General features: G+C 52.6%; 1 protein-coding gene across 1 annotated transcript; it reads right to left on the bottom strand.

Annotated features, from left to right (window-relative positions):
• Nucleotides 1–2,049: 2,049 nt before the first annotated feature.
• On the bottom strand, nucleotides 2,050–21,904 carry NUAK2 (NUAK family kinase 2). Its single transcript, XM_006133113.4, has 7 exons — nucleotides 21,577–21,904; nucleotides 13,765–13,885; nucleotides 10,178–10,329; nucleotides 7,929–7,994; nucleotides 5,638–5,757; nucleotides 4,905–5,037; nucleotides 2,050–4,787 (listed from the first exon to the last, which is right to left on the bottom strand). The coding sequence occupies exons 1-7, from the start codon at nucleotides 21,778–21,780 to the stop codon at nucleotides 3,664–3,666; spliced, it is 1,920 nt and encodes a 639-aa protein (XP_006133175.3). The 5' UTR covers nucleotides 21,781–21,904; the 3' UTR covers nucleotides 2,050–3,663.
• Nucleotides 21,905–22,738: the final 834 nt, after the last annotated feature.

The raw sequence follows: 22,738 nt of genomic DNA, 5'->3' as shown, positions 1-22,738 counted from the left end.
AGTGGCTACCCAAGCCAAGCCTTCTACCCAGGATCAGATTTTTATTAAACTAGGAGTGCTTGGCCCTTTCTCTAGATCAGTGCCCTTTGTGGTGGTTCTGGGGGAACTCCAAGTTCCTAGCACTCTCCTCTTCTTCTCCCCATCCTCCCCATTTATTTTTGGTCTGCACATCCTAAACTCAAACCTCTGGGCATCTGAAGAAGTGAGCTGTGCCCATGAAAGCTCATGACATCATCTACATGTTTTGTTAGTCTGTACAGGAAAAAACAACAAATGGTCTGGTGGCACTTTATAGACTAACTCAGCTACCCCTTGAAGTTCCTAGCTCTTGTAAGGTTAGGCCTAAGCTCACACCAGAGCCATTCATCCAACTCTCCCCCTGTGTTTCTTCTGAGGCTTGTCTGAAGTTTGAACGAAACCGAAAAAGCCTTTGGCCTCACAGAGGTTAAGGCCAGAAGCAACCACCAGCTGGAGTCTGATCTCCTGGCTGGAACAGGCCGCCAAAACCAACATCACCACTGCAATGAGACCCAGCTATTACAGCCCCTGGCTTTGGCAGGAGAGCAGCAGGTGCCTCTTTCCACCAGCTCTGCAATGAGTTTGTATTTCACCCGCTTCAGGCCATTGCTTCTTGCAGAGCCATCAGCAGGTGAAGCGGCGGCCATGCAGAGAGAGGGTAGCAGGGGTGTCCTAGGATGAGGGCCTCCATTTCACAATTGGGCCACAGGTTCATTATAATCCTCCTCCGGAGCTCTTTGCCTAGGCCTGCCTGCTAGATAAAATCTGGGTGGCAAAGGTTCACTCTCCTAGAAAGAGGATAAAATCCTTCCATTGTTTGAAGGACAATTCCCTTCTCCATTCAGGCTAGGCAGAGCCCTCCCTGTGGCATGCATAATCCTTCCTCTGGTGGAGCAGGGCTCAGCCTACTTTCCTCCCACCTTGTATTGGGGTTGGTAATTACACTGATTGATCATCCTCCCACCCAAGCGGATACCACCCACTTCTCGGGTACTGCGTGTCCCATGGGCTCTTCTCTGCTCTGTTTTAGCAGCCCAGGGGCATTGAGGGACTGGGTGGTCTGCTCTCTAGTCTTCCACATGTCCATGACTGGGCAGGCCAGAGGCAATTCTTTTGTACCTACAGCCGAGGGCTGGGGGATGCCCACTAGCTGGCCAGCACTCCTCTCCAGCTGGCCTTTGCTTCTGAGGGCTTTGTATGAAACACACAAGACTCCTATAGGAATGAGAAGAAGCTCCAGCATGGGGGGAGGAAGAGAGAGATGAAGAGTTTATGTAGGGCCTTCCTGGTGGGCCAATTCCAGTTGAGAGTGGCAGAGTTCAATAGGGGAAGGTTAGTTCCTTGCCCTCAAGGTGGATAGGAGCCCTTTGAGGGGCCACTAGAGAGGAAACTTGGGGGGCAGAGGAGGGCGAGTTTGACAAGCAATACACAGTGAGGACTGAGTTCTCAGTGAGCCCGTGCCACTGGCCTGTTAACCAAACCACTAACGCGGCAGGGGAGGAGGCTGCCTCGGTGTGGAGTTAACTAGCATTCAGCCCCGTGAAGGGAGAATAATCCAACCCCCTCCAAGAAGATGCAGCCTACTAGCCTGGTTGACTGCACAAGCTAGAGGAAGGTGCCTGTCAGCTCAGCTGCACGCACTGGAGAGGTGGCTGCTAGAGGACATCTTTGTACCACCAGGGCCACTGCTGGACCTCAGGCAGGGGGCTTGGATGCACTCAGGTCTCCTGGCTGGGTTGTACTGCTCCCAGCCACAGCTTCCTGCTAGAGCCAGCCCTCCCCTTGCCACCCCACCCCAGGTGAGCTGCTCAGTTCAGAGCACGGGGGGCAACAAATGAATTTGAGAGTCCTCTGCCTCTCCCAGGTCACCACAGCCCATGTGACACTGCCCAAGCCACAGACCTAGCAAGGAGCAGATGCACAAGTGTGAAAGGAAGCTCCACAGAGCCACTAACTCCATGGCAAATGCCTTTTAACTTTCATTCCCCTCCCCCCCAATCCGTGGGGAGGGACACAGACAGCAAACAAGAGTCAGGTCTACGTTTTACTTTTAATTTAATGAATTTCTCTGGACCACACTTTGGGAGCAAGAGGACAGAAACAGACACATCTTGGGAAGGGGCAACGAGCCAGAGAGAAGACAAGGCAGGATTGTAAATCCCCATGCATGGATCGGAAGAGATCATGCATTTTACAGACTGCTTTTCTCCTTTGACAGAGGTTTGGGACAGCTTTGCATTGGAGCCAGGGTAACCTAGTGCCACATTAATTTACATAACTCAGTATGAACAAGACAATAAATATTTTTCCCTCCCAAGGCCCGGACAAGCAAAAATAGACATTTTAAAAAAACAATTCAGACTTTTTTCCCCTCCCTCCCACTCATGCTGGCAGCAAGAATACCTGCCCATTTGTTTTTTAACATCATGGTTTCTGGTCCAAGTGACTTTTTGCTGTCAAAGGCAATTTTTAGAGGGGCTTCCAGGGAGTTTGGCACCTGACTCCCATTGAGTGGAGTCACTCCTCTAACCAGAAGCTGTGTCTAATCGACAGACTGTAAGGTTGGCTGAGGATGCTCTTCCAGTCCAGTGGATTTAAAAACAACTGCAAGACAGGGTCCCACTGCAGAGAGCAGCGAGTTTTATGACTTGCACTTGACTAGGGCCCAAGCAAGATGCAGGAGAACCCAAATAGCTAGAGGAGTTTAGCCGGGGCTGTTGAGTCAGCTTGGAATACGTGTTACAGTTCCCACCTGATTGCTTCAGGTAGGATGTTTGGCCCCGGGGGGCGGGGGTGTAACCATCCCAACATACCCAGATTAGAGAAATGTGCATTATTCCAGTTCAGGCTTCCTGAGCAGGCAAAGTCAGACCCCATATATGCCAGTAAACCCCAAGTGTCTACAAGTCAGACAGAATCTTCTCAACCCAGAGGCTGTTCTCCAGCCATTGCCCTGCTAAGTCTCCATCCTTCCCTGGCCCTGACTTCTCACCTTGTGCAGCAGACAGCAGAGTGCAATTGAACAGAATCTGAAGCCATCCAACTTTTCCCACTCCCTCCCTGGAGAGGGTGGGCAGCGTGAGGGGAGGGTGTCCAGGAGAGCGAACGGCAAAAATGGGCAGCAGAATTCTGAGAGAGACCCTTTGCTTAACCTTTCCCTCGGTGACTGCAGCACACCTACAGCAGGAGTTAATCCTGTTTCTAGGTGGCAGGCTTGCTACTTCTCCAGTATCTGGTCTGTTTAGTGTTCCCTGCAGATCAAGACGGGTACCCACGCTGGCATACCTACCCCTCCATTGCACTGGCCTTCACTCTCATGCTACGTCCCCCTGCTGCTCATGCAACATGCCTCGTTCCTGCCAAACACACCTATCCCTCTGCTGTGCCCTTTGTAAGCCACTATGGTACTGTTAAAACCAGAGTGTTCTCTCCTGCTCCTCCTGCTCCACGCACACCCCAGGCCAGAAACAGCACAAGGATGCAAATAAATACTTCCAATGTCACAGGCTTTGCAATGAAGACAGCCAGGCTGGGTAGAGCTCTACCCCACGCCCCACCTCAAAGGCAGGGCAGTCTGGCCCAGCTGTGCCCCACAGCCCCATCCCATCGGCAGAGGCATATTCGAGAGCTTGCCAGCGGGGCACCTCAGCTCAGCTTCATGCTGATCGCCATGGCCCGCTTGTAGACGTCCGTGACATTCTCACAGTCTGCCAGAGAGAAGCGGCTGTCCCCAAGGGGGCTTTGGCACCGGGTCACAGTCCAGCGGCGGAGCCTGCGCCCCGGCTCCTCCTCTGCCTCCTCCAGGCAGAGGATGTCGTCCACCGAGACGCAGCTGCGCATGCCCCCGCCCCCGTCCAGCATCTTCTCGGGCAGGTCAAGCTGGTCAAAGGATTCAGTGGAAAGGATGCTGTCCTCACTCACCGCGCTGGACGGGTGGGCCCGGGAGGCCAGCGGGTGTCTGGGCAGGGCCACCTCGTGGAAGGAACCGAAGCCCTGGATGGGGTCGCTGTCCGAGTCGGTGTTGCCGGAGGAGTATTTCCCGTTGCGCTTCAGGATGCCTTTCCTCCGGGCGGGAAGGCCCTCGGGGCTCTGGCCTGGGGAGGGGCTCATAAAGACACTGGCCTCCAAGTCTGCGTCTAAAGGCTCCCAGGAGTCTGTGCGCTCTGGGGATGAGTAATACCCAGATTCTCGCTTTTGGGGCTTCTTCAAGATGCCCTTCTTGGGCACCACCACGGCAGCCGTGCCACCATCCGTGGTGCAGGCCAGGCTTCTGGAGGAGAGGACACGAATCAAGTCCATGGGTTGCGCCACACCGTCTTCGCTCGGGTCCCCCGTGGCTGCCATGGGCGGAGGGGCAGGGGCTTGCGTCTTCTGCTCACTGGAGTTCCGCCTCTTCAAGATCCCCTTGGGCCTCTTCAGGATGGACTTGGAGGGGCTCTCCGCAGCCAGCGCCACCTCCTGCAGCGCCGTGGCAACGTCATTCTCCTTCTTGGACTTCTTGAGGGAGCGCTGCCTCTCCAGGTTGGCACCGGGGATGTGCTGCTTGAAGAAGCAGCGCACCTTGGAGCGGTTCTCGAAGAGGGGCCGCGAGGAGCGCCGCAGCCACTCCGCCACCGTGGCCAGTGGGGACTCGTTCTCCCGCAGCGACTCCTGCTCCCCGATAGGCACCTTGTAGCCCCAGTTCACCCACCAGTGGCTGGCAATGTCCTCAACAGTGGCTCTGCGCTCGGGGTTCACCATGAGCATCCACCGGATCAGCCCGGAGGCATCTAGGAAGTGGAACAAGATCCTGGTCAGAGCCATAGGGTGGGATGCATCTGAGTTAAGACGGGGGCGGGGGGGGGGGGGAGATACAAGAGCCTCTAGGTATGGGGAGTTCTGCTTACCTGATAGCTTCGTGGGCTCTCTGTATTCCCCACTAGTGATCTGCTTGACCAGGGTCTTGTAGTCTTGTCCATCAAAGGGCATTGTCCCATGGACCAAGATATAGAGGAGTACCCCAAGAGACCAGCTGTCGACCTGCGAGACAGAAGGCTCTTTGAATGATGTGATTCCAGCAAGATGGACTCTGCCCCACCCCCAGTACCTTGGAGTGAGGCCAAGACAAGCAGCCCCTTGAGCAGGCTGGAGCATTACCTCACTGCCGCCAGGCAACACTTGATGAGCTGAACGGGATGAGGAACAAGCCCCACCAGTGACCTCACTGGCCACGTATCACGTGTGGTCTCCACCAAAGCCCCGGCACAGGCTCTGCATGCAGCTACAGTGGCTCTTGGAGAGCTGAGTGCATGTCGGCCTCTTAACAGCTTTCCCCCACACTGCTAGAGTTTGTCTGAAGTCTAACGACAACCACCCTGAGTCTCAATGAGACAAGCAACATGTACTGCCATGGGACAGTTACTTTGGCAGTCTGGCTCTTCCAGCTAGTAGGGTCTCAAGGGAAGTGACAGTCCCTCTTCTAGGGGAGGGGACATGAGGAGGACTGGTTGGTCCCTGCATTAGCAAGTGGGACATGCCCCCACCCCAATTAAAGCAAAACCCCTTTCCCTGCTCCACACTGCAGGGAGGGGAGAGAAGCACTCACACCAGCACTTTTTAGGAGAGGGGGAGGCAGCTTACCTCTGGTCCTTTATAGGGCCTCCCATTGACAATTTCGGGGGATGCATAGAGAGGACTGCCACAGTAGGTCTGCAGGAACTTGTCTTGCTGGTAGACATTAGAAAGGCCAAAGTCTGCTATCTAGAGAGGGAGAGATTTGCTTTGTTAGAGGGGGGCAGAGATGTAGGAGTCCAACACACACAAAAAATACCCTACAAAGAGCCTTTAAAAAATGAAAAAGCAAGGAGCGCCCTACATAGTCTCCACTGCCGGCTCGACACTAGAATGTGTGTCCTTTGGTCATCACGTGAGAAGCGGTGACTAGCTGATTTTCCACTTCTGAAACTGGATCTGTAGCCCTGCCCTATCTGGTCTTCCCCAAAGCCATTCTTATGGGCAAGTCCATCGATTTACTCAGACCCTCTGCTGCACAGAGGTTCCAATAGCACCAGGCAGCGTGAACCTGCTGTTAGTCTAAGGGTGCATCTACACTGCACCGTTACTTTGCGATAACTAGTGTTATTTCAAAACTACACAGCCATTCCGTTATTTCGAAATAAGGCGTGTGTAGGCACTCCACTGCTGCTGTTTCGAAATAGCCCCTCACCAGGGCCATGCTAAGTTCTTCCTCCCCATCTACATTAGGGGAGCCTGCTCCGGACTAATTTTGAGGCTTCCCTGCTGCAAAGATGTGCTATTTCAAAATAAGCTATTATGAAATCGCTATTTCTGGCACCGGGGAGGGACAGATGTTCAGTTAGGGGCAAGGATCTTGCTACTTGTATGACATGTTCTTGGACTTCCCTGAAGACAAGTGTCATGTGGAAAAAGCTTTTCCCATCTGCCCCGGAGGCTCCGGTAAGTTTAACAGCCCCGAGAGGTTGTTCAGTGGCTTTGCTCTCCTTGTTGGCATGCCTCCACAGTAAAGCTGTACCATAAGTGAATGCCTATCACCTACATCAACGCTATGGCCAATCAAGTGAACCAGAAGGTACAGTACATGCAGGCTTGCAAGTGCAGAACTGCCTATTGTTAAGATAACAGACTCCAGAGCTTTGTTTATTATTAACTGTACAGAGTCCCTGCTCTGTTTGTACCTGTCTCTTATTAGAGGAGAACAGTGACTCCTGGATGATTGTGGCATGGCTAGTGCACAAAGCCAGAGGCCAGACATAAAAGAGGGTTGCTTAAGGCATCCAGACCAAGGGCAAGAAGGAAGCAGGTGAAGCACTTAGAGGGCATCTACTCTTCCTCCTTCCCATCAGATGGCTTACAAAAAGCTCATGTCTGGCACAGAAAACGGCATTTTAAGCCGTTAGCAAAGATCATCAGGAAGAAAGTTTATCAGAAACTGTCTTCTTTGTGCTCACTCGCATTTCCTCCTCTGTAAATTATGAAGTGGTTTCTCTTTTGAGTTCCGAGCTGGGTAGGTGTGTCCCTCTTTGGACTTTGGTTTCTGTTTTGCGTGTTTACCAGCCATCAGATAAGCAATAACGACTTCAAGAGCTGGCAGAGTTTCTGGGAATCTGCCATTAGTTATCAAGCCTTTCTGGGAATCTTCGGTTAACAGGTCAAATCACAGTGGTACTGCCTACCCCACATGCCCTTTGAACTGCAAGGGCATTACAGGGGCACTTTACTGCTAGGCAAGAGCGAAGCCTTTGAGTATTTTAGCAGGATCACGAAGTTTGATCTCATCACACCCCCTTCCCCATGGGCTGGTTAGTATGGACCGAATCCTTCAGTGTGGACCGAATGGGCCAGCCATATTCCACTTCAAAATACTCACCTACACTGCAGGGCCAGCGGAAGCAGTGAGCCAGGGCTAAAGAACTACAGGGCTACTGTGGGGAGTCAACAGGTCTCAAAAAGCATATTGAATCCTCCCCAAACACATCAAAATTGAGAGTCCTGACCACCCAGTGGAAGATTAAGAGTGAGGCTCTGCCTTCCCAGTGTCTACATGGCCCTGAGTCAACTATAGCAACTTGAAGTGCCCAATCTATTAAGGAACAAAGCCGTGCTCCATGCTAGAAACCTTGCAAACTAGACCCAGTTTGCTGCAAGTCAGGAGAATGAGAGACTTTTGCAGTTTGCATCCATGTACCCTCTCTCTTTTCCATCCATGTGCAGAATACATTTTGTGCACCGATGCATGTGCAATGTGCACCACCAGGGGAAACCAATCGTGCTCTGCTAGTCAGCTGGGCAGCATTTGAATTTCTCCTGAGCAGCCTCAGGTGCCCAGCTTACAAGGAACATGGGCACGTAAGTTTCAAAAAAGCAACTGGGCATGTGTCAGCCTCACTCACCTTAATGTTGCCATTTCCATCAAGCAGGATGTTTTCTAGTTTCAGATCCCGATGAACAATTCCGTTCTAGAGAGGCAGAAGAGAAAGTGGAGTTTGTGTTTGGCTTACCAAGGAAGGGAGTTAGTCACAGCAGGGAGGTTACTGGAGTTCAGACACAACCTGTCTGAGATAAACAATCTCTCTACCTGCTGCCAGCATTATCTTGAGCCTGTGAACAGCTCAGACAAGATAGGAGGACTTCCCCACCCCTTCATGGAGAGGCGATAAAGTGGAATCTACAGACAAATGCTTCCCATAATGAGGTGCCAAAAGCCAAGGCCTGGACTTAGTGACGGGTAACCTGCAGTCCACTGGAGTTCTAGGTGTTGCCCACATGCAGGGTGCTAGATTCTGCTGGTTTCTGCCCGGGTAGTTTTTTTCCCTGGCCAGTATTAAAGTGACACGCACATAAAGCCAGGGCACATGAGGGAGGTGCATGCTGATTGCACGCAACACTGATAGAGCCGTGTGCTCCGTCTGCATCCAATCGCAGCGCTGCTACAGTTCAGTCAGCACCCCCTGCAAATTCCAGGTATGCAAGCAGTTAGCTAAACTGCCCTATCTTGGTTCGGGCGATCTTGCGGCCCACTGAGATGGAGGAGGGCCACTCATGCAGCCCCTTCAGTAGCCTCAGTTGCCCCTCACGGTGTTGACTTTCATGACTCACAGCCTAACAGGAAATTCTTTGGGTGGTGGGGGCAATCCACTAAGCCCAATGAGGCACCCCATTGCTATGGGGCCAGGAAGTAGAAGGTCCGAGTTGGCATGTGCTGGACATGCCCACATTTCTCAGGGAGTCCACCTGTGTTCTGGGGCTTGGATGTGCACCAGCAGTAGCAGCAGGCAGAGGGGCACTGGTGTTGTTTACGAGCCACGGTCAGAATTATTGGGCACCAATGAAATCAACTGTTCCAAGACATGACCACAAACTGGGTGCCAAGCTTGGAGAACCATCATCGCTCAAGCTGCCTGACTGTTCAGTGACCTAGTTGTAAGCCAGTGTGAAACTTGAGCTGGGGACCAGTCCCTCGGGAGTGCCTTTGCCCATGGTGGTACACAAGCAAAAGCCAGCCTGAAGGCATAATAGAGTACCAATCTACCCCCTCCTGCCTCCATGCATGGTCTTTCACCAGGTGTCCCTGCATGGGCATGATGCAACGTGTACCTACCCCACCCGATGAAGAGTGAAACTGGAACCAGGCTATTTTTGCTTTTACAGCTCTGGGTGTTCCTCTTACCCTGGGGCTGAGCTGGAATTCACACGCTGTGACCAACCTTGTTAGAAAGGCCTGGCACTTTAGCAGTAAGACATGCCAGAGCTAGGAGGTAGCTGCCGGCACAGGACTCGCCCGCTTTGCTCCCTGTCTGGAGGGTGCATTGTAAGTCAAGCACTAGATGACCTTGGTTGTTGGGGCGGGGAGAGAAGAGATGCTGGACTGGACCCAGCTAGAGCACAAAGTAAAGTGAGGAGAGTCTGCTCATTAGCCAGCCAGGTGACATGCACTAGCAAGGCTGCCTCCTCCAGATGGGAGGTTTTATTTAGTGAAGAGTTTGACTTATGTACCCCCTTCAGCCTAGGCTGTTCCATCATCCGCACCCAAGGATGTTAAATCCCCAATTAATCAGTTACGGTTTAACTAGTAAAGTTCAACTGATTTAGCAGAGTCCAGCTGGGCTGGAGTGGACTCTTATAGAAGCAGTCTACAGGGTAGCCAGATTCTGCTCCTGTGTCCCTGCATACAGGGCAGTTGGCGCTACCCACATGGAGCTGGAGCAGCTCTTACCTGCAGCTGAGTATGGGCTGGAGGCTGCTTCTAGGTACTGGTTAACCAGGTGATGCTTACCGGGTAACCAGTTACCCATGAATGTGAGTCTTATTCCTGTGCCCTCCGTAGCACAGTCTGGTGAGCTGCGGATCGGGATGTGAATGGGAAAGGGGCTAGTTGGAGACCATGAATCTGCCAGGACAATCAAAAGTGATCTGTCTGTTCCTAGTGTTGTCACAAACAGCCTGAATCCTCTTCCAGTGGGGAGATACCAACTCTGTTGCCATCCTCTCCTCCCTGCTCACAAGCTCCGAGTCCATCTGTTATTGGAACAAGCCACACTAAGGCTGTGGCTGGCTATCACCTTTTGCATTGGTTAGGTCATGGAGATGGCCCCGTGCCTACCTGTCTCCTAGCCCCCAAGAACAGTGCTGTTTTGCTTACCTTGTGGCAGTAGTAGACTGCAGAGACAACCTGCCGGAAGAAGTTTCGTGCCTCCTGCTCCGTCAGCCTCTGCCGCTCGTTGATGTAGTCATACAGGTCTCCCTTGCTGGCATACTCCATCACAATGACAATCTTGCTGTTGTTTTCAAACACTAGATGGGATAAAAATAGGAGGGGAAGTTGGGTCCGAAGATGCTGCAAAAGATACCGCTATGCTCACACTTAAAAGCACCTTCAAACACAGAGGAGTCCTGTTGGCATCTGCTTTCAACTTGCAGCCTGGTTGTTGCCCACTCAATTTCAGTGCTCTGATTTGAGCCAAATACATAAAAATCTAGGGCTCTGTTGCTTTGGCCTAAGTGACCATTTTTTACTGGGGTACAGTCAGGCTGTTGCTCAGGAAGCTGATGCTAGGAAGCAGTGATATTGATCAACAACCACAAGCCACACGGAACAAAGGGTTCTAAGCTGCCGAAGACAGTGTGTGGTTCTTAGGAATAGATCTGCAATGGTTCCAGTTTGGGATGGCTGGATGTAGACTCCTACCCCCTTCATCATCCATTACACAGACAGATTCAGCCAAGACATGTAGGCTTTTCCCTCTGCTATGTTTAGACTTGGCATTTTGGATTTAGCTAAGAGGTAGGATCAGAATGACTCAATACAAACAAGTATTATTGTTAGAGAAGAGGGCTCGAGATACCGCAGATATTTACCAGGGCATCACACCCTTTCAGAAATCTACGCTATATAGCTCATACCAACCATGATAAGAGTCATAAAAATTCCAGCGAGCCAGCTGACCGAGAGATATGAAATACACGTTTCAAAGAACCAAGGAAGTACGGTGTTCAAATGATATACGAAAGCGATCCAATTGGAAACTTGCTCTGAGCAGCTTGGACTGCCATTTAGAATTTGAGAGCAGATTTTCACCCGTGCTCAGTGCTTGTTAACACAACTTTCTTAACAAGGCGGGGGACCAAAGTGCTGTTTGAGACAGAGTGGGCAGAAGACCAAGCTGTACCACACCGCCCTGCAAGGAGGGCTTGGATGGGCAAGGAGAATTCTAGCACTGAGGGTAGCTCAGTCTTCATGCTAGGCAGCAGAGTTGACAGCCACGGAGGGTCTCAAGGCAAGGTGTGCGCGCGCATGTGGAGGACAATGGATTGGCACCCCCTGGAAGGGGTGGGGCCCAGACAGCCAGCCCTCAGCACCATCCAGACTGCATGCTGGGCTCCCGGCCAGCTCTGAGAATCATATGGAGCTATGCTCTGATGCTCCAGCAGCGAAGCAAGAGACCTGGGGCACTGCAGCAGCAGTTGAGAGCCCGGGGCCCCTTTGATTTGCTGGACCCCGAGGGCAAATGCCACATTTACTCCCCCTGTTGGCAGTCCTGATGCTAGGACAATACAGCAGTGCTTTGCACTGGGCCATTAAGAATTGGAGTTGATGGAACGTTCCCTGTAGATCACAGCCAGTTACCCTTCTGACCAGCAGCCGACAGGAGTTGGCATTCAAATGCAGGCCCTGAAAAAGTTCTATACCCTCTATGCTAGCCAGGTCATGCTTTTGTGGGTCTCTCACTTGCTAGCCAGGCGATGCTAGGGTTGCCAGGTGTCCGGTATTGAACAGGACAGTCCAGTATTTTCACCTCCTGTACGATAAATTTAAAAAAAAAATCAGAAAATACTAGACACCTAAAATGTCCGGTATTTTCTGATTTTTCCCCCCAGCCAGGAGGCAAAAATCCCAGGTGCTTTCTGGGTTCCGCAGGGGAGCTGTCTGGCCTGGCGCAGGGAGGCAAGATGGCGGATGGCTGCTGGCAGCCTGTTAAGGTCAAAAAGCCCCAAAAGTGTTTCTTAAAGGGGCCATGCTAGGGTTGGTGGCTTTTTTTGGGGGGGGGGGGGGCTTAACACAATTCTCTGGGTCCTTTTTTTTGCTCAACAATTTTGGTCTCCCTCCCCTCCCACAGAAATTTTTCCCTGGTGTTTTTTTGGGGGGTTGGTGGTGGTCAGTATTTTTGGTTAAACTATCTAGCAGCCATGCTTTTGTGGGTCTCTCGCTTGCTAACGGCTCTTGTGAGGCAGGCAGGCTAAAAAAAAGCCAAACCTTTGTTGTGTGCATTGCTCCCAAGGGAAGGGAAGAGGAGGGCAGTTGCTATTTTTAGAGCCGGTATTCCCCTCCTACCACCTGACTGCCTCCGGTTTGTACACAAAGCAAGGATCCCATCCAAGAGCTGTTCTGCAGAAGCCTGGCTGGCTCCTTGCACTCTGCCGGCTCCCAGCGCCTGCTGAGTCACACGCTCGTGCCCCAGGCAGGAGCAATACACGAGTGGCTTCCGCCTGCTTGTTTTGCAAGGTTTTTCCATTGGGGGGAGGAGGGCGGGGAAAATGAAGGGAGTCTTAATTGTCCCCACGAGTAATAAACAAGCTGTTCTCCCTGTGGTTTAAGTGTAATTCCCCTCCACCCCCACCCCACCAGGAATTAAATCCGATACCTGGCAAATGGTCACCAACGAAACACCTCCCAGCTCCCCGCCCCCGCCAGCTTTCAGAAGCAATTAAGGCAGCAGACAGATCCAAGCGGCTGCATCCCTCAGCGTGATGTAACATGATGCTGCAGTTTGCAACTGGATCCAAGGAGCTTGCCTCCCCCCAGGCTGCTGCTCTGGAAGGTCATTTCCAGGGGTAGTATTTAGGGCTGCAGCGGCATGCGTTCCAGCCTCTGGCTGGCTGACGCTGGCGGGTTGCTCAGAATAGCGCAGTGGCAAGCTGGTTTCATGGCGCAGGGGGCCACCGCTGCATGAGAAAGCCAAGCGGAGATCCCCTCCCGCCAGGGACAATGAACTTGGCAGGATCCAGAGGAAGGAACACTCGATCTGACCCCACGTGCCTGTGAGCCAGCTCTGCAGAGTCCCCAGAAAGGTGTCAACCACACTAAGAGCAAGAAGAGGTGAAGGGCCAGCTGGCAGAGCACACAGCATAAACCAGGCTATTCAAAGCAGGCTACTGCCTCGCCCGGAGCAGTTTAATTCATGGACTGAAGTCCTCCCCAGGGGTGAAAGGAATGTCAACTTACAGGTACTACTGTATTGCCCCCCCTGAAGGGGGGCTGGGGTGTATGGGATGCAGGAGCTGAGGGTCCCCCGCCTACCACAGATTCCTGCTTGCCTTTTCCCTTCCATCACGGTCAGGGCGCGAGAGGAGAGCTTGCAGCATGGGTTACTCACTCCTCTGCCCCCACCACCGACCAGCCAGGAGGGAGAGGAATGCTGTGTGCTGTCCGCTTGGTTCCTGACAGTGATGGAAGGGGAAGAACAAACAATGGGGGGGGGGGTTAAGCCCCCTCTATCTGCCCTGAACGGGACCTGGAGCCTCAAGCTAGCCCCTTCCAGCTGCCTCCTGCTTAGCACAGTCTGTAGGAGAGCCCTGGAAGCCCGGCTGGGAGTGAACCCTGCAGCGGAGCGCCCCACCCGGCTCTTACCTGAGTGGCGCACCGGGGCACGCGCGCTACCTCATTTTTGCTTCAGGTCCTCACACTTGCGCCCACCCCCCCCCACAAATAGCCACATTCGCCAAGCCTACCTTCGTGGATACCAATGATGTGGGGGTGATTGAGGGACGACATGATCTCAATCTCTCGCCGGATGTGGACAAGATCCTGCTCATCCTTAATTTTGTCTTTCCGGATTGACTTGATGGCCACCTGTAAAGGAGAGCAGAGCGAGAGGAGGCATCAGAGCCGGAGCCTGTGGTGTTCCTGCAGGGCGTCGCTGACTGGAGCGACAGATGGGGACACCGCTTATGTAACTGGCGAGTCTCCTACGTTAGGGATGGGGAAGAGAAACAGAAGTTTGGGTGACTTGCCCAGGGTCACACAAGGAGCCTGTGGCAGAGTAGGGGTTTTGAACCCAGGAGTCCTTGCCCTGTGCTGTAACAGGGCAGTCTTTCACATTTTGGGATTCAGCCTTATTGGGGATGTGGTTCCAGGGCTAGGCTGTCTTGGTGAGATATTTTGTTGCTGTCCTTTACAAATGGTCACCTCCCTTTGAATCCCATGTCTCTACAATCACAGGGGCCCAGTTTCCCCTCCAGCTGGGGGGTGTTCCACCCCAGACCCTGCTGTCACTCCAGGCCTTCCCCTAGACCCTGCCTCCTCCCCAAGCCTCTACCCCATCCCTGCTCCTCCCCGAGCTTCCTGAATGTTACAGAATCATCTGTTTGCAGCAATGCAGAAGTGCTGGGAGAAAAGGGGAAGAGTTGGTCAGTGGGGACACCTGCATGCATGGAAAGAGAGGGAGGCGGAGGAGCACTGTGTCGGTGGGTGCTCTGCACCCACTAATTTTTCCCTGGGGTGCAGCACCCCTCTAGTTAGCACCTATATCTACAACAGCGAGCTGGGTCAGGTCTCACTTTCATGTAATCCAGTTAGAATTGCTCCAGATTTGTACTTCATTGCAGAATGATGGGGGGAGGGGGAGAGAGCCCTTTTCTCCCTGAAAAGCTGCTCTTTTCTCTACTTCCCAATAGCCAGAAAACCAAGAAGATTGTGAGTTCTGCCAGCTCTGCCAGAAACCACAAACCCAGCTTTCCTGCAAGGTCGCAAGGGGCCAGTCTGGTAGTTACTTGACGTGAACAGTGGCCGACCAGCAAGTTACAACCAGTGAACGGAATGTGACCTGTACACATGACTTGGAAGATAAACAACATCTTTATTTGGTGCAGATGGAAAACAGGTTTCTTGCTTTCTCCACAAATGTTTGTTTCAGAGGGACAGATGACTTGACTTTGAGGAGATGATGTTTGGCATTCAAGGAGTCATCAGCAAGTTCCCGCTAATGGTCCCCACATGACCAAGGCAGGCACAAGGAGTAAACATGGGACTTCCCTTCCGTGGTGAGAATGCTGAAAATACAAACTGGCCGTAGCAGCCAGTGTGCCAGAGTTTGCTCAGATTGCTTCATTATTATGAACGCTCCTCTACCAGGAAAGAGGAGGCAAAAGAAAAGTGCTGGAGAATGGATGCCTCCTAATCCTCTTTCAAAGGGACTGGCGAGAAACAATGCACGCCTTGGGTTGAATTTACAACTGAATCCGGCAGAACCTCTTTTCTTCCATCAGACAAGAATGCGGAACAGCGTTAATCCTGTAAAAGGATCCTACGTGATACAAAGTGCCAGGTATCCCAGCAACAAGGCAAGCGGGGGCTGCTCTGCCATGCACCCCAGGACTCTAGTTCTCTTTGAAAGAGGAGAGGTAAATCTTTCTACAGGTGATCTGCTGGGCAACTGATGCTCAACCCAAGGCCTCCCTGGCTTTCCTCCTCCTGCTGCTCCTCAGCCAGCCAGAGCAGTGCCCCATCAGTTACTTTCCCACGTCAGATTTGACACTCTTCCTTATCCCAGCCATGCTGCAGACTGGGAGGTTGGAGTAACTAGGTGCGTGCATGCCAGCTCACTGCTCTGCATGCACGCCGGTGTCACAAGAGATGAGCCACTCACATTGCATCATTGCCATTCCTGTTAGGTCACTGTCTTCCCCTGGTGACATCAGACTGACATCTCCCAAGAGAAAGTGACAGCTCAGCCAAGCCAGTCACATCACTAATGATGATCACGAACTGCTGGAGCAGCCAACTTTAGATTGCCACATCAATCCCTTTGTGCAACGGCTCATTTAGACAGACAAGAGAGGTCGAATCACCCCACATAGCCAAGCAGCTCTCTGCTCTATGTTGGGGTCTCACCTAATCCAGCACTAGCAGCTGGTCAGAGAGGAGCACTTAACATCCTCCTCTTGTATGTGCAAGTCGTGTGTAGACACAAAAGGTTAAGAGCCACTCCAGCCAGGAATAGCGTGAACACTGGACACTCAGGGTACATCCACACTGCACAGCTATTTCGGGATACTGGAGGCATCCCGAAATAGCTACCCCGTGTCTACACAAGCTACCCGTTATTTCAAAATATTTTTTGAAATAATGGGCATGTTTTGGCATCCTGGTAACCCGCGTTCCACAAGGGTTAAGAGGGACCAAGAAATAGCGTGCGATTTTGAAATCTGGCACATCTACACAGCACCAAATTTCGAAACACTATTTTGAAATAGATTTGAAATAAGATACACAATTTGCGCTACGCAAATTGTGTATCTTGTTTAGGGTGCTGTGTTGAGGCGCTGTCAGTGACCTTCGTGTAGGTTTGTGGGTTAAAGATTAACCCTTTCTCTCTCAAAGCTCCATTCTCTAGTGCAGTGGGTTTTCAAACTTCTCTTTCATGACCTAGTTGAAGAAAATTGTTGATGCCCACGACCCAACTGGACTGTGGGCTCCCAGGTGGGGTTAAGTATGGGAGCTTTGTGCTGTAAGAGGGGGCTCCAGCTTTGGGAGGACATCAGGGCTGGGGCAGGAGGGGCTTACCTTGAGCTGCTCCCGGTCAGGGGTGCAGCGGAGGGGCTAAGGCAGCTCTCTGCCTCTCCTGGCACCGCAGACCATGCTGCCCCCAGAAGCAGCCAGCAGCAGGTTCCCAGCCAATGGGAGGGCAGAGCTAGTGCTTGGGGCAAGGACAGTGCGAAGCCCTGTGCACTGTCTTCCCCATCCAGCTAGGAGCCATGCCTGCTGCTGGCCACATCTGGGGTGCAGTGCAGGACAGGCAGGGAGCTGCATTAGCACCCCCACTGATCCCCCTGCAGCAACAGGGCCCAGCGCCCGACATCCCCCAGCCTGGTCCTGGGTCATGACTCCTAATTTGAAAACTACTGGGCTAGGGTAGGCTCTCAGAGCAAGGATGCACTGCTCTAACAGTGTAGCCTGCCTGCCTCCCACCCCCCAACCCTCAAACTCTCCACTGAGAGTCACTTGCTGGTCATTCACCTCCCTGGAATGCCTGGCAGCTAGCCTGCACGGATGATCTTAGGGACACAGAGCCATCTGCTGCATCAGCAGCTTTGGTGCCTGCTGACTGAAGAGCTGTTGCATGCACCACTTGGATCCCAGAGCAAGAGCCTGTTCCTGCGTCTCAGGCTGATGAGGAACAGCTCCCACCCAACCTCCGAGAAGAGGAACCTCAGAAGCGTCTGATGCAGCCGGGCATTAGCTCCTTAAGGTTACAGCAAACAGCTGGCAGCAATGGTCTCTTTCCCACCCTGACTCCTCGTCCCCTTGTTGCTCCTCCAGGAAAAGAGTCTGGTTTGGACAGAGTAGCTCTATGGTGCCCAGCCAAGCACCCTGAGAGTTCTTCCCAGCAAGGAGAAGAAGCCACTGTCCATGTGAGAATCTCATGCAATTAAAACTGAGTTGCCTATTATTGGACAAAACTGTTTGTCCAGTAGTCAAGCTCCAGCATTAGCTTGCCATAGGAGCTTTGTGCTGGCTTGAAGTCGCGCTACTCAGCTGTGCTTCGTCCTACCCCCATCACAGGTACAGCATGAGCAACTCCAAGGCAAGCTCCCAGCTTTGAGCTGAAGCAGCCTCCATCCACAAGAGAGCGGTGGAGTTTCCTTAGCTCACTCCCGCTGGTGGGGCTGTCCAGGAGGTAGATGCCTGTGCCACTGGGGGCTGGCCAAGACAGCCAACTCGGTCCTCACGGTGTCAGGCTGCCTAAACAACAGAGCAACATCCCATGGGAGCGCACCCGAGAGCCTCGGAGCTGTGCGTCACCAGAGTGGCAGCCAAGTCCGAATCAGCAGGGGTTCATTCTGCGTTGGGGGCAGAAAGAGCAGAGTGTGTTTCTAACTGGGGATGAAAGGATCATTGCAAAGCCACCAGCCCATTAGGTGCTGGAAAAGCAGTTCCAGATCATGAGCACGATCTCATATCCCTATGGATGCCATTCCACCCCATTACAGGAACACCCAGCGTTTTGTTACTAAGGATCAAAAGGGAGGCTTGCCCTTTTAAAAAGCTGTTCCAGATGCCCCCTCCACATAGCAGGCCCGGGAGTATCCGTCAGACATTGCAGGCAAGTGCAATAGAAACTCAAGCCTCTTGTTTGGCTTGGCTGAAACCCAAGCACTAAAAGCAAGGCTCTCCCCGCAACCTATGGGCAGGTGCTGCAGAGCAAAACAGGTGCAGAAGGCTGGCTCGCATTCCCATTGGGCACTTCATAGCAAGACAAGAGCAAGAACCAACCACGCGCTCAGCATCGGAGTCACTTTGGGAGGCCGACTGCCAAGCGGCCAGGAAAGACATTAGCCGCAAGTGCAGTTGAAACGTGTTCTTGCATCTTCAGCTGGAGGGGCTCTCGTGCCCTGCAGCGAAGGGGTGTTTCTAGCAGAAAATTGATGTTTCCACACAGAAAAGGGGCCATTTTCAGGTAGCCTGCAAACTTGAATTGAAACCCACCCACCCAATGGCACTGGGATGAAAGATGACTGCAAGTTCTGCTTTGACTGGTCTGAATCTAGGTAGGAGGGCTCAAGCTAAGGGAAAGAACAGACATAAGGCAAGACAATTGTGTTTGATGACACCATCAGAGGCAGCTTCTGCTTGGCTGGAGGCAAGAGCGACTCTTACCAGTAGAGTTAAAGTCGCTCACGTCCATGAAAAGACTAAGTATCCAAAAGAAAGTTATTTGCTCCTACTCTTTAATATTTAAGAAGCGGAAGCCACTTTAAAAAACCCCCGAACAAATATTAACCCACTTTGCTGCCAAGTGGGGCTAAGAGGAGAACACAAGAGGGTTTTGTGAGGCAGGAGCCTGCTTCTAGGTGAATGGTTAGATATGTGAACAAGCTAAATCACCTACATCTAGGTGGCCGGTGTACATTATTTCTATTATGGCAGTGCAAGGAGGCCAGGGTCTCATTATGCTAGGCACTGTACAGACAGTAACTCCTGTCTGAGTGAGCTTAATTCCAAGACTTAGACAAGCCAAATGATCAGTGTTCCCTGTAAACTGGGTGCTTGTGCAGCTGCTCAGGAGAGATTCCAGTGTCGCCCAGCTGATTAGCATAGCGCCCACATTTAGGTTTGTTTTTCCTGGTGGTGCACATTCACACATGCCTCAGTGCACATCACAAAGTTTATTCTGCACACAGAAGGAAGAGATTAGAGGGAACCCTGCTAATGACATCTGCTTTAAGGTATTCAGTGGCAAGTCAGTTATGAAGACTGAGCCTATTAAGTCTCCCGCTCCCTGACCAAAGAGATCCTTCCAGGACAAGAAACACTACAGTGTCACATTCCTGGAGACACAGCAGATTAGGAGGCTCCAGAAGCAGCTGATAGGCCAGCTCTTCCTATGCGCCTACTTTGGTCAGCCCAGAACTACTCCATGTAATGAAGGAAAGGAATATTGCAGTGTTAGCATTACAGCAAGTCAGAGCACAATTGTTTCTCTTCACATGCCATTCTGCTGCATTACTAATTGAAGCTGAGACCCACCCATGCTTTCTTCTCAGGACTTCAGCACTTTGATGCTTTGTCAGGCTAGCGGAGATATTGAAATTAGCATCTTGACATTTACCCACAGGAGGGGTCATGTGGGTTTCTGGGTTTGAATCTCTCTTTAATGGATCACCTCTTGCACCTTCAGTGTTCAAAGCAGGGGAGCAAGGAAAGAGCCATTTAGACTTTCACAGAGGGGTTTAGGCGCTCCCAGTAATTTTGTAGCTGATCCATTTTGGGATAGCATTCCCCCCGCCCCAAAAAAGCTCTCTGAATAGAATGTGGGCTTTCAACCACAGGGGAATTTACAGTGGTTTAAATCAGATTGTGAAGCGATACAGCCCAAGTCCAAAGCATGGAGTTTTTGGAGATGCTATACATAGCTTACGAGAGGCAGGGATACCATCATGCTGAATTAACCTTTCCGTAAAAGCAGATAAACCCTCGGAGCCAGGGGTGAGGAGACAATTTAGAGGGATAGAGTTCCATGCAAGCCGCACCGTTTAGACTTTGTATGTCAACCGAAACTCATGGGGAGAGGAGGGGGCAAGAGACTCTAGGGTGATGTTTGCTCTCTGCTGCTCAAGTGCTACAGGATATGTACAAATCTCTTTTCACTATCGCCTCTGACTTTGATCATCAGAGTGTGCAGCAGGAAGCTATGGTCTCCTCCACCCAAATTCTCACCCCCCCCAATCAATGAGCCACTTGGTAGTGCTCCAAAAGTTAGTAACATAACTGCTGGGCCAAGTTCTCTGACCTACAGATCTTGCCAAACCTATCCATGGTCCCTCTGAGAAAGGGTTTACACAGTGAGTAATGCCCTAGCGCCGGCCTCTGTGATGTGCACCAGATAGTTTTACTATCGAAAGCTTTCATATAAAACCAGAAACTGCCTCCTTCACAATTCCAATTGCTTCAGCCAAGTTACTCCTGCTGTATAGCAGCTAGGCAAGGCCAGAATCAGGCAGGCCTTTAGGGGAGAGCTTGAAATCCCAGCTGATTTGACAATAGGCTCCCCTGAACCCTGCCAAAAAGAGGTGCCTTTTTGCATTTCAAATTAGCGCAGGCCATGAAGGCAGACCAGTAGCAATTCATGTCAGATCAATTATAGCAACTACAGTAAATACAGCAGCAGAGGACTGGCTGGCCTGTCCTTTCCTTTCAAGGAGGACAAAAAAAAAAAAAAAAGAGTTCCCTGGCAGAAGTGCTCTGCATTGCACAACACAGCCTCCCACTGCAGCAAACAACAACAAGGTACTGTTAATTTCATAATCCCAGCCCACAAAGAGAGGGCCCCCTCAGAGGGGCAGGCCAAGGGATTGTCTGTGACCATCTCACCTGCTCCACCTAGGAAGGCACTAGCAAAACACCGGGAAGTTGCCAGCACCATGAAGCTGAAGCCTAATCGCTTTACTCTCCCCCCATGAAAGAGAGTTAGTCACCCTGGGCAAGCAGGATTTTGCAAGGCTGCTCTACCAGGTCTTGTCCGGACAAGCGGCAGCGCCAGCAACCTCGTTGAATTTGCTTTTCACGTCTTCTTTGCCTGACTTGTTATCCCCACCACGAGCTAAGGCTTCGTTTCAGCAGCCGTGCCCTCCCCCGTGAATTACCGTCTGGTAAATAGTCACGTACCATGCACCAGGCAGCCGGCTCCCCCTCGCCGCACCTTCCGCAGCTGGTGCAGCCTTGAACCTGAAGACCTGCCCAGCCCGCCTCTGCTGTGCCCGGCTGGGCTCCGCGCGCCCCACGGGACAAGACCCAGCGTGCGGGGGACTTACTGAACCAGCAGCTGCGTCCGGGAGCCAGGCGAGCGCGGAAAGCACCCGCGGGGGCGAGCGTTACCCCAACAGGCGCAGCGCACCAGTGGGGGAGCCGCAGGGAAGGGGAGATCCAGCCGGGGGTAGCGCGGCGCCTTTGGAGGGGCTGTCGCGCGCTAGGGCAGCCCCCGGGGAGAGGGGTCCCCTGCGGCGCAGGGAAGGGGAAGGGTTAAGCAGAGATGCTCCGCTTACCAGCTTGCCGGAGCGCTCCCTCGCCTTCTTCACCTTGCCATAGGTGCCTTTGCCCAGCGTCTCCAGGAACTCGTAGCGGTGCCGGAGGTTGTGCTTGTGGTGGTGCCGCTTCACCGCCTGCTTCTTCATCAGCGGCTTGGGGGACTTGAGCAGCCCCTCGGCCAGCGAGGGGGCCAGCAGGGCATCGGCCGGGGCGAGCGCCATGGCACGGCCGGGCAGGGCGCGCCCAGGGCGCAGCGCAGGTGAGCGGGGAAAGGCAGCGCGGCTGGAGCAGCGCCGCGCCACCGGGCCAATAAATGCGACCAACCTGCCCGCTCCGGGCCCGCCCCCCGCCGCCTAGTGGCTGCCCCGGGGCACGTGGCCCGGCCCCGCAGCCAGCTCCGCTGAAGGTGTCACTTGTGGAGAGGGGAGGAGGGACAGACGGACGGGCGGGCGTGGAGCGCTGGGGAGAGGGGCAAGGCGGGAGGAGGTGAGGTACCCACAGCCACCCCCTCCAGGGCAGCTTTCCGAGGGAGCCGGGTTGCTCTGTATCAGCAAGCACCACAGGGAGTCAGTCCGGGGCACCCGAAAGAGTCACAATCCTATTGCAGCATAAAGCTTGCAGCCTGACGGTGCCACCGGATTCCTGGCTGTTTCTAACACATCCATGTGTTGTTGTTTTTCAACCATCAAGCATCCCCACTATAAAAACTATTCGAGAACCCCTGGGAGGGGAGGCAGAAAGACAGACAGGTACTGCAAGAAAGGCAAAGAAACAGACATCGAGATGGAGAGGAGGGGCAGAGAGGTAGGGGAGGAAAGACAGACAGACACATAGAAATGGAGAGGCAGATCTACAGGAGAGTTACAGAAACACATGGACAGACAGGCCAGGAGGAAAGACTGACAGAGGTACTTGTGGCTTGTCTACAGGCAGAGTTATGCTGGTTTCACACAAGGTGTGATGTCCAGGGGTGCAAAAGACCCGGTGGAGGTGCTTATTTCAATTTGAGAAAAGTTTGGATGGATCTGAATTCTATTAGGAGTGATGCTAAAGGTAAACTGAAGGGATCCCCTCGAACACCAAAAGACCCTCCCCCACACCAGAAGTGGTACAATTTAACTGTAAACTGATTTAACTAAACAGGTGCAAGTTTGTGTGGAGACAAAGCCACAGAAAAAC

This window comes from Pelodiscus sinensis, chromosome 27 (genome assembly GCF_049634645.1).
Source record: "Pelodiscus sinensis isolate JC-2024 chromosome 27, ASM4963464v1, whole genome shotgun sequence".
Lineage (NCBI taxonomy): Eukaryota > Metazoa > Chordata > Testudines > Trionychidae > Pelodiscus > Pelodiscus sinensis.
The sequence above is the reverse complement of the archived record's forward strand: the minus strand, read 5'-3'. Positions and strand labels throughout refer to the sequence as shown.